We start from the raw sequence: 12,603 nt of genomic DNA on the forward strand, positions 1-12,603 counted from the left end.
ATTTATAGTGATGGTTTTATTATATACATTTGTTCTGGAGAGCTTTGTTTTTTAATTCCCTCTGTACTATGACCAACAGATTGGACTTTAGCTTATGAATGAGTTTTAGACCTCTCCCTCCTTAAAAATACCCTGGCTTTGCATGAATCATAAGGACCTCTATGATCTTAAAGGTCAATCATGGACATTAACGACCCACAGTCCTTGATACTGCAGTATAACCCTGCTTTCTTAAATTTCCTGTCTTTCACAATGTCCAGCATTTCACCCAACGTACAATGACCCGTTTTGTTGTCCCTTAATTTGTTTGTTCTGTTCTCATCAAAAAGAAATTATTTCAATAAGAAATAAAGTAAAATAAATAAATAAATACTGTTAAAAGTGAAAGTACAGAAGTATCATAAACCAAATGCATTGTAAGTTTTGAAAGTAAAAGCTAGCCTGAGTGTCAGACTGAAGCTCTCAGAACCTTCAGTCTGACATGGCTTCCATTGAAGGCGATTTACAAGGGGGAGGGAATTTGATTTTTCCCTAACCAATCAGTAGAGATCAACGACTCACCCAGAATGTGACGTCATTAGTATCCATGCCTCGGGGGTGCAGAAAACAAGCGAGCATTGCCCGTTTAAAATGTCTCCGTCGTCGTGCACGCCCAGCTGCATCGCCGTTAAATCCAGTTTAGCAGCTTCCTTAATTTGGTCCTCCATTAACGCGAGTAGTGGCGAAATACCTCGATAGCGTCGTTAATGTGGTCTGTAGGATCTGTAGCGGTCGCCATTGTTGCTATCCTCACCAGTTACCCACCGGCGTACAGCTTGACATCAGCATGGCGCTGATTGGCTAATCGCTAGACCCCCGGCGTTCATTGGTCCGTCCATCGTTTGGACGAGATAAATCGCAAATTCACTGAAGTATGCCAGACCAGTAATGCAAGCCTACTCAGTTGAGTGGGCGGGGTCTATGGTCTGGAACCAGGCTAAGTAAAAGCACTTGTTTTGTAGAAACGCCTTTATATATCATCAGAGGATTTGATGGGAGAGGGAAGAAGTGTTTTTTCATGTAAAATCTTAATCTGTAAAGAAACTAAATAAAAAATAGAGCGTAGTAATAGTAGCCTAGAGTAAAAAGTACAATATTATAAATGTAGTGCAGTAGAAGTATAAAGTAGCTTAAAATGGAAATATTCAAGTAAAGTACAAATTGCTCAATTAGTGCTTGAGGAAATGTACTTAGTTACACTCCACCTCTGAGTGTGTTTAGTGCTTGTGTTTACCTGCATTCAGGAAAATAAAAATGCCAAATGCAGTCTGCTGGCTATAAAAATAAAACCCACATATTAATTATGCCAACAAGCCTTGTCCTGTGATGCTTCTGCAGTGAAAAACAATGTGCCATGTGTGCCTGCTGTGTCCCTGCACAGCAGTAAAGGCTCGGTTGTCTTTATCACCATGCTGCTAGCAGCGTGTTGTCTGTCCCTCATTCGCTGATGTTCCCCCTTCTCTCTCCACAGATAGTAGCTGCTATCTTGGCCATAGCAGGCATTGTAATGATGACCTATGCTGATGGATTCCACAGCCACTCAGTCATCGGCATTACTTTGGTCGTGGCCTCTGCTTCGATGTCAGCCCTCTACAAGGTTTGTTTGCATTTGATCAGTTGTGGAAAACACTAAGCTGTCCTTCCATAAACCTCCCTCGTAGTGACACCTTCATTTGCAGTAGAACAGAAAATTTAAAAATAGCTAAACACATATATGAATATGCTTGTCTTATTTAAGAAATCCTGGATTAGCTCCCTCCTACTTATGTAACCAGGTGGCAGAAGACAGGAGGAGATTATGAAATGTAAGAAGCAGCTGACAGAAGCGTGTGATATGTGAGCGTTTGGTTGCTGGCCTCGGGCTGCGATGTCCCAATCAAGGTTACGGGGCAGATAGCTATATTTTGACAGGGCTCTGGTCTCCTCTGCCCTGCTGTCTGCGCTGCCTAATGTGATAAACAGACAGCAGCGGCCCTGTGCTAGAAACATGGCAGGTACTTGGCAGGTGTGCCCCTCTGCAATATTCCTCTGCTCCTTGAGGGGGCAGATTTTGTGCATTAATCACTCTCCTCCTTATTTGTCCTCAGGTGCTCTTCAAGATGGTCCTGGGCAGTGCCAAATTTGGAGAGGCTGCACTCTTTCTGAGCATTGTTGGGAGCGCCAACTTTGTTTTCATCAGCTTTGTGCCGGTCATCCTTTATTTTACACATGTGGAGTACATTGGCTCACCTGGAGACATCCCCTGGGCTTACCTCTGTGGGGTTGCAGGCCTGCTGTTTGGTATGGAAACATAATATATGATGTAATATTGTGTATACCCGATAATGTGATAATTATGCAACCAATGAATTTCATTTTACAAGTTTCGTGGTTTCTTGTTCTCATTGTTCTGTCTGCTGCTGCTCTGACTTTTCTTCTCCCCACAGCTTTCAACGTCTTGGTGAACTTTGGCATTGCGATAACATACCCAACATTAATCTCCCTGGGCATTGTCCTAAGTGTTCCTGTAAATGCCAGTAAGTCTCTTGGCTTTTCTCCCAGACCTAACTTTTTCAATCTGGTCGCCATTAAATATTTGATGGCATTAAAATTCCCCCAAAAGTTATCATCTATATTTCATGAAGAATAGAATTTTAATTTCAAATTTGTTTTCCCTCTCATTGTATAATTAATCATTTTATTTGATAAACTTATTATTCATGGTGATTAACACCGCCCTTTGTGTATTTATTTATTTATTTATTTATTTATTTATAAAGATATTTTTTGGGGCTTTTTAGCCTTTAATGGATAGGACAGACAAGCGTGAAGGGGGGAGAGAGAGAGGGAGTGGCATGCAGCAAAGGGCCACAGGCTGGAGTTGAGCCCGGGCCGCTGCGGCAGCAGCCTTGTACATGGGGTGCCTGCTCTACCACTAAGCCACCAGCGCCCCAGCCCTTTGTGTATTTATGCTAACATCAATCCTATAAATTCTTGTGAGTTAAGCCTTGTCCACACAGACACAAGTATTTTTGTAAACAGAGCTTTTTTTATGTGTTTTGGCCTTTTGTCCACATGCAAACTGCATTTTAAGGCACAGACACACCAAACCAACATCAAAGAACTAGCAGCGATGAAAGCAGACTGTGGCATTGCCTCATGTTACCTGTATCTCGGCCAAAGAGTTGCGGTTGGACACACCACAAAGACTACAGTCAATGGCCAACCAGCACGTATGTTCTGTGTTGTATATATTCTTCATACCAGCAGGTGTTGGTAGTCTGTATTCATAATTTAAAAAGGGAAACCAGGAGACTGTCATGATGCTAGTTAGCCAGTTAGCACATCAATAACACGACTCGATGTTGAAAGTACAAAGGATAGTTACAGTGTGCTAGCGAATAATAAAACAATCACAAACCGTTTCCTGCTGAAGAGCTCATTGCCAAAAAAATAATATTACTTAATATAACATGTTTGCTTTGTTCTAACGACCTCTTGTTTTTTGGCCGTTTGTTACTTTTCTCATGGCAGACAGTAGGCTTGATGTGTCAGGGCCATTAGGTCACTAAAAACTCTGTTCAAACAGGAACACTTTAGTCAAAGAAAACTTTCAAATTTTTTTTGCAGTATTATATTTGTATGGCTCTGTTCTGGGGCTCCTCTGCCTTTCCTCGGGCCTACACAGAAAGCATCTTCCACGCGCCTACGTGGAAAGCCTAAGGCATAGAGAGCACACCTCTCTGTCCTTCCATGCACCTCCATAGAAATTCTAAGGCAGGGAGAGCAGCAGCAAAGACCCCCCAGGAACAGAACAGATCCAGCATCAATGACAAACAGAAATGACATTGATAAGTCAGACACAACATGAAAAGGAGGAGCTGGGGTGGAGGCGGGTTGTAAAGTGGCTTGCAGAGGAAGCAGTAACAGTAGGCAGGTCAGAGCAGTTTAAATAGGGCGCCCACAGTAGGCAGGTCAGAGCAGTTTAAATAGGGCGCCCTGAATGAGATTTGGCAATTGGTTTCATAGAAAGGAATCATGTGATCTATCAGCTGACTCCCTTCCATCAATCAGCTGCTCCATCGGTTGATTGGCTGTTTGAGATCAGCTGATGTAGCTGGGATGTGAGCTGAGCTTGACATCATGTTCTGCCTGAAAAAACGCTATGCTCAGTTTTCTCAGAGTTGCAGTGTAAAAGGGAAAATTAAGTTTTTTTGTTTTTTTTTAAGAATATTTATTATTATTATTTACTTTATTATTAATTATGTGTCACATCTCATTCACATATACAAACACTTTTTTTTTTTTTTTACATTTATACCCCCTTCGAGAAAAACCCCCTCCCCCCCCCCCCTCCAAAGTTGAACATTCAGCACAGCAGTCAGTCAGTCACAAGCATGGTAGAATATCATATGGCAATAGTAACGACAAGAATTAATAATAATATAAAATGGAGAAATAAGTATACATTACAATAATTAAGAAATGATATAGAAAATAAACTAACAAATAAAAATAGTAAAACAGACAGCAACACCTCTCCTTTAACATTCAACTGTTATTCCCTGGTCTGGGAAGCACCTTCCAAAATATGTTAGATATTCTAGGTCCTACATAATCGAGAAATGGGGTCCATATATGGTAAAATAAACCAATTTTCCCTCTGGACCAGTATGTCAGATATTCCATGGGTAAAAGGTCAAATATTACCTTATGCCAATCTAAAACTGTAGGTGGCTTATTTGAAATCCATTTCAGCAATATAGTTTTACGTGCAGCATATGTTAAAACATTCCACAGTTTCTGACAATGAGATCCTTTTATTCGTGGGTGTGGTAATCCCAACAACAAATATACTGGGTCCAGGTCCAACTCCTTATTAAAAACCAAATCTAATTTCAAAGCCACTTCTACCCAGAAATCCTGGATATGCACACAGGTCCACACAGTATGTATAAAGCTACCAACTTCCTTATTACACTTCATACACAGAGCTGATTTCTTTGGGTCCATCTTATGTCTGAGTTCAGGTGATATCTGAAGGGGATGCAGTAATTTAAATTGTGATTCCTTTGCTCTATTACATATGGATATGTTGTTAGCATGCTCCCATATGTCCGCCTCCATAGCTTCGTCTATTATCACCCCAAGGTCCTGAGCCCATGTTTGCATAATTGTAATGTTAGCCTTATTGGACTTATAAAAGGCCTCATAGCATCGTCTTACTATAGCCTTACTGCTATGTATTTTGTACAGTAGTTGTTCAGTTGGTGACATTTCCAGAGTAAATTTATGCCGAATTGGATTCTGTATAAAGCTCCTGACTTGAAGGAATCTAAAAAAATGTGTGTGTGATAGTTTGTATTTCAATCTTAATTGGTCAAATGACATCATTCTGTCCCCTTCAAATAAGTCTTTCAAAGTTGTGATACCGGCACTTTCCCACAGAGCAAACCCATTATCTGTCATCCCTGGGAGAAAATCTGTATTTCTTTGTATTGGAGTAATTGGAGATAAAACATCAGTTCTTTTTTCCCATTTCTTAATCATGTCCCAAGCTTTTAGTGTGGATTTCACAATGAAATTACCATCTGCAATCTCTAGTTTATTCCGATTCAGGATAAATGGGAGACTAGCTAATTGTAACGGTTTACCTAAGTTGTATGCTTCAATATCAAGCCAAACAGAGTCTGGATCATTCCGTACCCAATCTACTATATATCGAAATTGAGAAGCCACTTGATACAGTCTAATGTTGGGAATTGCCAATCCTCCCTGACCCAATGGCAATTGCAATTTGGCTAATTTAAGTCGTGGTCTTTTGCAGTTCCATATAAATGACCTAAACCAACCATTCAATGTCTTGATAGTATTATTGTTTAGCAGGACCGGGATCATTTGAAATTTGTAGAGCAGTCGAGGTAAAATATTCATCTTAATCAAAGAGATTCTTCCCAGCATTGAGAGTGGTAAGGAAGACCACCTCTGTAGGTCATCGTGGATGCATTTAAGCAGAGGCTGAAAATTTGCTTTAAACATCCTTTGCAGCAGAGGAGTTATAAAAGTACCTAGGTAAACAAAACCTTCTGTTGCCCACCTGAAGGGTGATAAGTCGGGGGGAAGGGAGTGGTGCACCTGACCCAATGGCATGGCCTCTGACTTACTAAAATTTATTTTGTAACCCGAAAATGTACTAAACTCATTAATAACAGAAAGGACTGACATAATAGATATTTCTGGTTGCGTGATAAACAATAAAACATCATCAGCATACAAGGAAATCTTATGTTGTCTGTGATTAATCGATATACCATGAATAGTAGAGTGGGTTCTAATGGCTTCTGCCAGTGGCTCGATTGCGATCGCAAATAACAAAGGTGATAAGGGGCACCCTTGACGCGTGCCCCTCCCCAGAGCAAAGTAGGGAGAGCATTTACCAGTCGTGATAACAGCCCCTAGTGGATTATGATAAAGCAACTTGACCCATTCAATTAATTCTTTACCTAAATCAAATTCCTTGAGTGTGAAAAACAAGAAATCCCATTCTATACGGTCGAATGCTTTTTCTGCATCCAATGACACTACCATACCTTTAAGATTAGTTTTTGGCTTTTAATGTCAGATGTGCACTGCTATCTCCTTTGTGAGACGTCACAAATAAAGCGATATTTCATGCAATGGCGGACATAGTGAAAACTAGTGCTGGTTCTTACCTCACTAAGATGACATGTTACATGTTTATACATAAATGTAGTTACTCTTCCACTCCATTGAGGAACAGAGGTGATAGAATCTGTTACAGAGGTCACTGCAACAGAGAGCCTTCCAGTAGTAGCTTTTATTCAGGCTGCTGATTGGCCAACATCTTTAATATTGATATTGATATTTATTTCAAACGTTAAAAAAAGACATGAACATACAAACAAGCAGACAGAGAGAGAGAGCAGTATTTGTAAATAATGAAAAGCAATTGTTAGTGTACAGATACTTTGATTTCCCCATTTGAAAAGGAGTGGGAGGAGTGTCATTATCTTCTTCTAATTCTTCTAAGCGTGGCTTAGGGTTATGATTATATTGCTGTCTGTTGGTTTGGCATGCTCATGTCAGTGTTTCAATTGTGTTGTAAAGTTTTCATTTGGACAGAGATTTTTTTGTAACTGTGTGTGGACAGAATTTTTGGAGAAAGAAGGAAGGAAAACCCCATTTACAGAAATACCCGTGTCGGTGTGGACTAGGCCTTAATGACAATATTTGCAAACATATTCATATGCTATTACTAATGCATCCTCCTAATTTTCCAGTGGTGGACCTCTACACATGTGAAATACATTTCAACACAGTGCGCCTCATTGCTGTGTTCATCATTTGCCTGGGTTTCCTCATGCTGCTGTTACCCGAGGACTGGGACCAGTGCATCATTCAGCTCGCCACAAAACTGCGCAAGCGAGACGAACCAGCAGAGGGCAGTGGAGAAGCAGGCGCCACCACAGGGCTCAACTGGAGAGGGAGAGCCAGGACCTCCATGTCCACATTTGCACACTGACTCCATGAAATATTACCATGCAAAAACACTCACACAGACAAGAGAAGGGAGACACATTAACACTTATCCATGTCAATGTCAGGACATTTGACCTGCCTGGTGACCTGCCCTTTCTTTCATGAAGCTCCCTGCGTAGAAAAAGTATTTCAGACTGCCCTCTGATTTGTAACATTTCAGTCAAGGGAGGAGGTGCAGGAGGCCAAGATTGTGTATCATTTATTTGATGTCCATTCCACTCAGAAGTTATCAGAGTTGGTGCATGGACGTGGACAACATCAATTGTAACCCCTCTTACCCAAAAGATTATCAGGTAAAACTGATGGAGTCATTTATTAATTTTGCTGTACCTCTTAATCATTCCATGGATTCACTACATCCTTTGCGCCTGGAAAGACTTGCCAACTTGCCTGATATTTTTCAGTTCTGAGAGAAAAAAAAGACTTTCTGAGGCAAGCCTAACACCGTGTGGACTTGCTGTCTTTAACATGTACACATTTACACACCTTTGAGATCCAAAGAAGAATGCCTAAAATGCTGAATGCCTGAAGACAAAAGGGAGGCCCACTGTGGCGTCCCTCAGGTGTAAACTTAATGACAAACACCTGCCTTTTGTTCACTGTACATATAGCTGTGTCACACGCCGTGGATGTCCTGGAGCTGTGGACCCAATGGGCTCATCTGGTGTGAAGGGACCTGTCTGGATGCCTGAGGATCAATCTGAGATGAAGAAGCTTTTCACAAAGCCTCTCTCTCTTTATTCATCCTGAGAGAGGAGGTCAAGTCCTTTTTGACCACACTGATTGGTCCCCCCTGTGGTTATGTGCTTTTCTGGGGCTAAACTCCCACTCTGTCAATGCTGACACCCATTGCTCAGGCCCACAGTTAAGTCACGCAATATCTAAAACCAGTATCTCTATTGCATAAGTTTTCAATGCATGAGACTGTTCAGATTTGCTTGTCAAAAGGTGTGAGTGCTTTCATTTCATCCAGAAAGCACTTGCCTCTCATTTCCTGTTGCCAAGAAGACTGGCGGCAAACAGTTTATTAACCAAGCAATACAGGTAATACATGTATTTACATGTATTGTCATTCAGATAATGTAAAATGTGTTTTTTTAACTGTTCATTTGCTGTTCAAGCTATTAACTGGCCCATTTTCACAAATAATGCTTCAGGTATACCAATCTGTGGATGGAGTTAAAGCACTAACAGCTTATAATAAGACAGACAGGCTTCATGAAAACTTGGAACTACCCCTTTAATAACTTTAATAGCTATCACTGAGCCTCCCTTAGAATTCCTGTCACATTTAACTTTCTAGACTAATATGCACACAAACTAATCTGCGGCAATTATCACTGATTTTGTTTTCCTGGAGAAAATAACTGTGGCTTGAGGAGAGGTGTGCTGACACATGAGAATGACTCCCATTTGTCCCCCTCTGCTTATTGTCCAAAAAAAATGTCTTACTGTATCTGTTTCCATCGATCACATTTCTGAGGCAAGTTAACAACCGAGATGAACCTGAGAGTGACTGAGGCGCACGCCTTGTAAAGCAACTGCTGGAAACTCTGCCTTGTTGTGAATGTATGAGCATCACTCGACCACACATGCTCGCTATCCATTTTTTTTACAGTGCCACCACAGACCGCTGCAGAGAGACTCTTTAATACTATCCTTCTTTTACCCATCTGACTACGTTTTTTTTTTTTTTTTTTTTTGGACAAACTCTTGACGCACAGTACAGGACTTTTTATATTTTTGCATTTGGTTCCGGACTAACCTTGAGGGGGATAGTAAGTGACATCTGCAGGACGAGCATGCACATACTGTATGAGCAGATACAGCTGAAGTCCACTTCACTGCCTTTTCTTTGTTTTGCAATAGAATACATTAGCACTGTTTCCCATTGTCATGCTCTATGACAATAAATTATAATATTGTATTCCTCTGGAATTATTGCTAGACATTAATGTAAACCTTTGTAAGGAATGATGATTTTTACACTGAGATGCAACATATGATTATTACATTTGAGGAAGAAACATTTAGAGTGTGAATAAATGAAGGGTTTATTAGATCTACTGTTGGGTGTCTTCAAGTGTAATCACATGTACTATATAAAAGATTTCTTTTCAGTTTCCTTGTCCAGGCTTGTTTTCTCTTCAGTGTTATAGTACTGTGCTTCTCCATTACTTAACACCAAAAAGGGCCACAGGAAACAAGACAAGCTGAAAAAAAAGGAGTGATATCAGCTAGCTTTTGCCAGGCTGCCATTGTAAATAAGAATTTGTTCTTAATGACTTGCCTGGTTAAATAAAGGAATAAGAATTTGTTCTTAATGACTTGCCTGGTTAAATAAAGGTTAAATAAAAATAAAAAATAAAATGGAACTTAAAGGATTAGTCGATTAATCCAGTGGTTCTCAACCAGATCATAGATTGATTACTGAACAGGCCTACTGGGCACAGACACAGGACCGTAGAAGTGTCAGGGGGCCCCCCTAGCTTTTACCGGATAAATGTAGCTCAAATTAACGCATACTAACCAGAAAGAGACACAAAAAGTACAAGGCGCCCCATGTACAAGGCTGTTGCCGCAGCGGCCCGGGTTCGACTCCAGCCTATGGCCCTTTGCTGCATGTCACTCCCTCTCTCTCTCCCCCTTTCACACTTGTCTGTCCTATCCATTAAAGGCTAAAAATGCCCCCAAAAATATCTTTAAAAAAAAAAGAAATGCAAAGGAACTGCAAAGGGATCCAAAATAAATGGAACAGTGCCTGCTTATCTGTGCACAGGGGCATAATTGTCTCATAATCTGCCCTTGCCAGAGGTCCTTAAGGGAGTTCTAGGGGGTTCCCAGAAAAATAGGGAATATAATTATTATTTTTTTGTCCAGAGGGTCCCCTTTCTCTGGGCAGCTACGCTGGGCCACCACCTTCCACGACCCTGCAGGGCTGCCATCTTTTTTTTTTCTTTTTTTTTTTAAAGATGATTTTTTGGCCTTTTTGCCTTTTATGAACAGGACAGAGTGAAATGGGGTGAGAGAGAGAGAGTGGGGGTTGACACGCAGCAAGGAGTCGCAAGCCGGAGCCAAACCTGCAAACGCTGCAACGAGGCATCGCCTCTGCACATGGGGCGCCGGCACTATCCACTACCCTACCGACGCCCCAGGGCTGCCATCTTGACCTGCTTGACTTTTCAGCCCTCCCTCTCTGTTAGTGGAGCACAGGTCATCCACCATTATTATCTGGACCTCTGGGGTTTGGGCCATTTTCTCCACTTCTATTAAGGCGTGGTTGTCCTGCAAAGAACACCTTTCGGCTTTGACCCTGACGTTTTAGTTTCATGGTTGCTGTCTACAAAAATGTTGATAGCCACTAAGCAGGAGATTGGCCCACCCAGCTTAACCAGGGTCCTGTTGGCCAGCGCATCTTCTGGTTGTTCCACAAGAGCAAATGAGGAGGGATTCCTCGTCGTGCAATTGATGTCATGTGTACAGATCAGATTAACATAATAAAGTTACATTAAGCAATACGACAAAATGATACATAGAGGGAGAGAAAGAAAGAGATGGAGGTAGAGAGGGATGCACAGCAGCAACAGTAATGACAATAAGTACAATAACAATAATTATGGAAATATGAATAATATTAGTCATTTATTATAGTATATACATATATACACACACACACACACACACACACACACACACACATATGTATACATATACACACACACACATGCATATCTATCTATATATATATATATATATATATATATACATATACATATGACTAAAAATAATAGCAGATGTAGCAGGCATCACAAAGGACCACGACCGACGATCAAGGTGTGACCGCAATTTGAGGGTACATGAGTGACAAGGGAGTACAAAGGCTCCGGGGGAGAAGCAGAGGTAGTGATTTGTAGAACAGGACATGATTGTTAGCAAATGAAGAGAGCGACAGAAGGCGAGAAGATACTCAGTGTATCGTAGGAAGCCCCCTGGCAAACTAGGCCTATACATGCTAGAAACTGGTCCAAGGCAAGCGTGAGCCAGCCCTAACTATAAGCTTTATCACAAAGGAAAGTCTTAAGACTACTCTTAAATGTGGAGACAGTGCCTGCCTGTTTGACCGAAACTGGAAGATGGTTCCAAAAAAGAGGACCCTGGTAGCTGAAGGCTATGGGAACCTGGCATTCTTGAAGCGCAGTGAACTGGTGAAACAACAGGGTACTACGAGCTCTCTAAGATATGACAGAGCCGGACCATTTAAAGCTTTTTAACGTATTTTGAATTAAATTCTGGACTTCACAGGGAGCCAGTGCAGAGAAGCTAAAACATGTTCAACATGATCTCTTTTTTAACTTCCCACTTGGTTTTGGGACTGGGTGGTGGGCAGTCCAAGTCCCAGTATGAACGAGGTATATGTTTTGAACTGGCTGCTGGCTGGTGGATTTACAGTTTGCTTCCTGGGACCTGCAAGGGCGCCTTTCAGTAAGGCACCAAATCCCCAAGTCGTTGCAGGTTTCACCATACAGTGGGACGGAGGACCAAAAATACGGCAAAACATATGACAAAGGGGTTACAGTGATGCATGTGGTGACATGTGACACCTCAACCAGCTGTTTTGAGATCCCCCACTTTCCTTGGTTACTGCGAATGTAAACTGTGTCCCATGGTATGGTGCACTTTCAACTGTTTGGGGATTCAGTGCCTTACTCAAGATCGCCTGGCAGTTCCCAGGAGGCAAACTACAAATCCAAGAAGATCCATGAAGGTGGGCAGTCAAAGTCCTGTGACTTTGACTGCCCACCCTCAAGTCCCAAAGCCAAGTCCCCGCAGACCCATAGTTTACTTATGTGGCAATCAAGGAGAGTGCGTGATCTCAAGTCAGCTGGATGAGGCTTCACATGTCATCACATGCATCATTGTAACTGCTTTGTTATACATTTGGCTATATTTTTGGTCCGCTGTCCCATGGTATGGTGCACCTGCAACGATTTGGGGATTTGGTACCTCACTCAAGAGCGCCTGGCA

At 41.6% G+C, this 12,603-nt stretch overlaps 1 protein-coding gene across 2 annotated transcripts in view; it reads left to right on the forward strand.

Annotated features, from left to right (window-relative positions):
* slc35f3b (solute carrier family 35 member F3b) overlaps nt 1-9,681 on the forward strand; it is a 69,568-nt gene extending 59,887 nt beyond the window's left edge. For both annotated transcript variants that reach the window (XM_050072012.1, XM_050072013.1), the window contains 4 exons: nt 1,511-1,636; nt 2,127-2,319; nt 2,466-2,555; nt 7,320-9,681. In XM_050072012.1, the coding sequence (XP_049927969.1) occupies nt 1,511-1,636; nt 2,127-2,319; nt 2,466-2,555; nt 7,320-7,561 (651 nt within the window). In that variant the 3' untranslated portion in view covers nt 7,562-9,681. The remainder of the gene's footprint in view (nt 1-1,510; nt 1,637-2,126; nt 2,320-2,465; nt 2,556-7,319) is intronic.
* The last annotated feature ends 2,922 nt before the right edge of the window (nt 9,682-12,603 follow it).

The sequence above is a fragment of the Epinephelus moara genome, chromosome 19 (assembly GCF_006386435.1).
Source record: "Epinephelus moara isolate mb chromosome 19, YSFRI_EMoa_1.0, whole genome shotgun sequence".
Lineage (NCBI taxonomy): Eukaryota > Metazoa > Chordata > Actinopteri > Perciformes > Serranidae > Epinephelus > Epinephelus moara.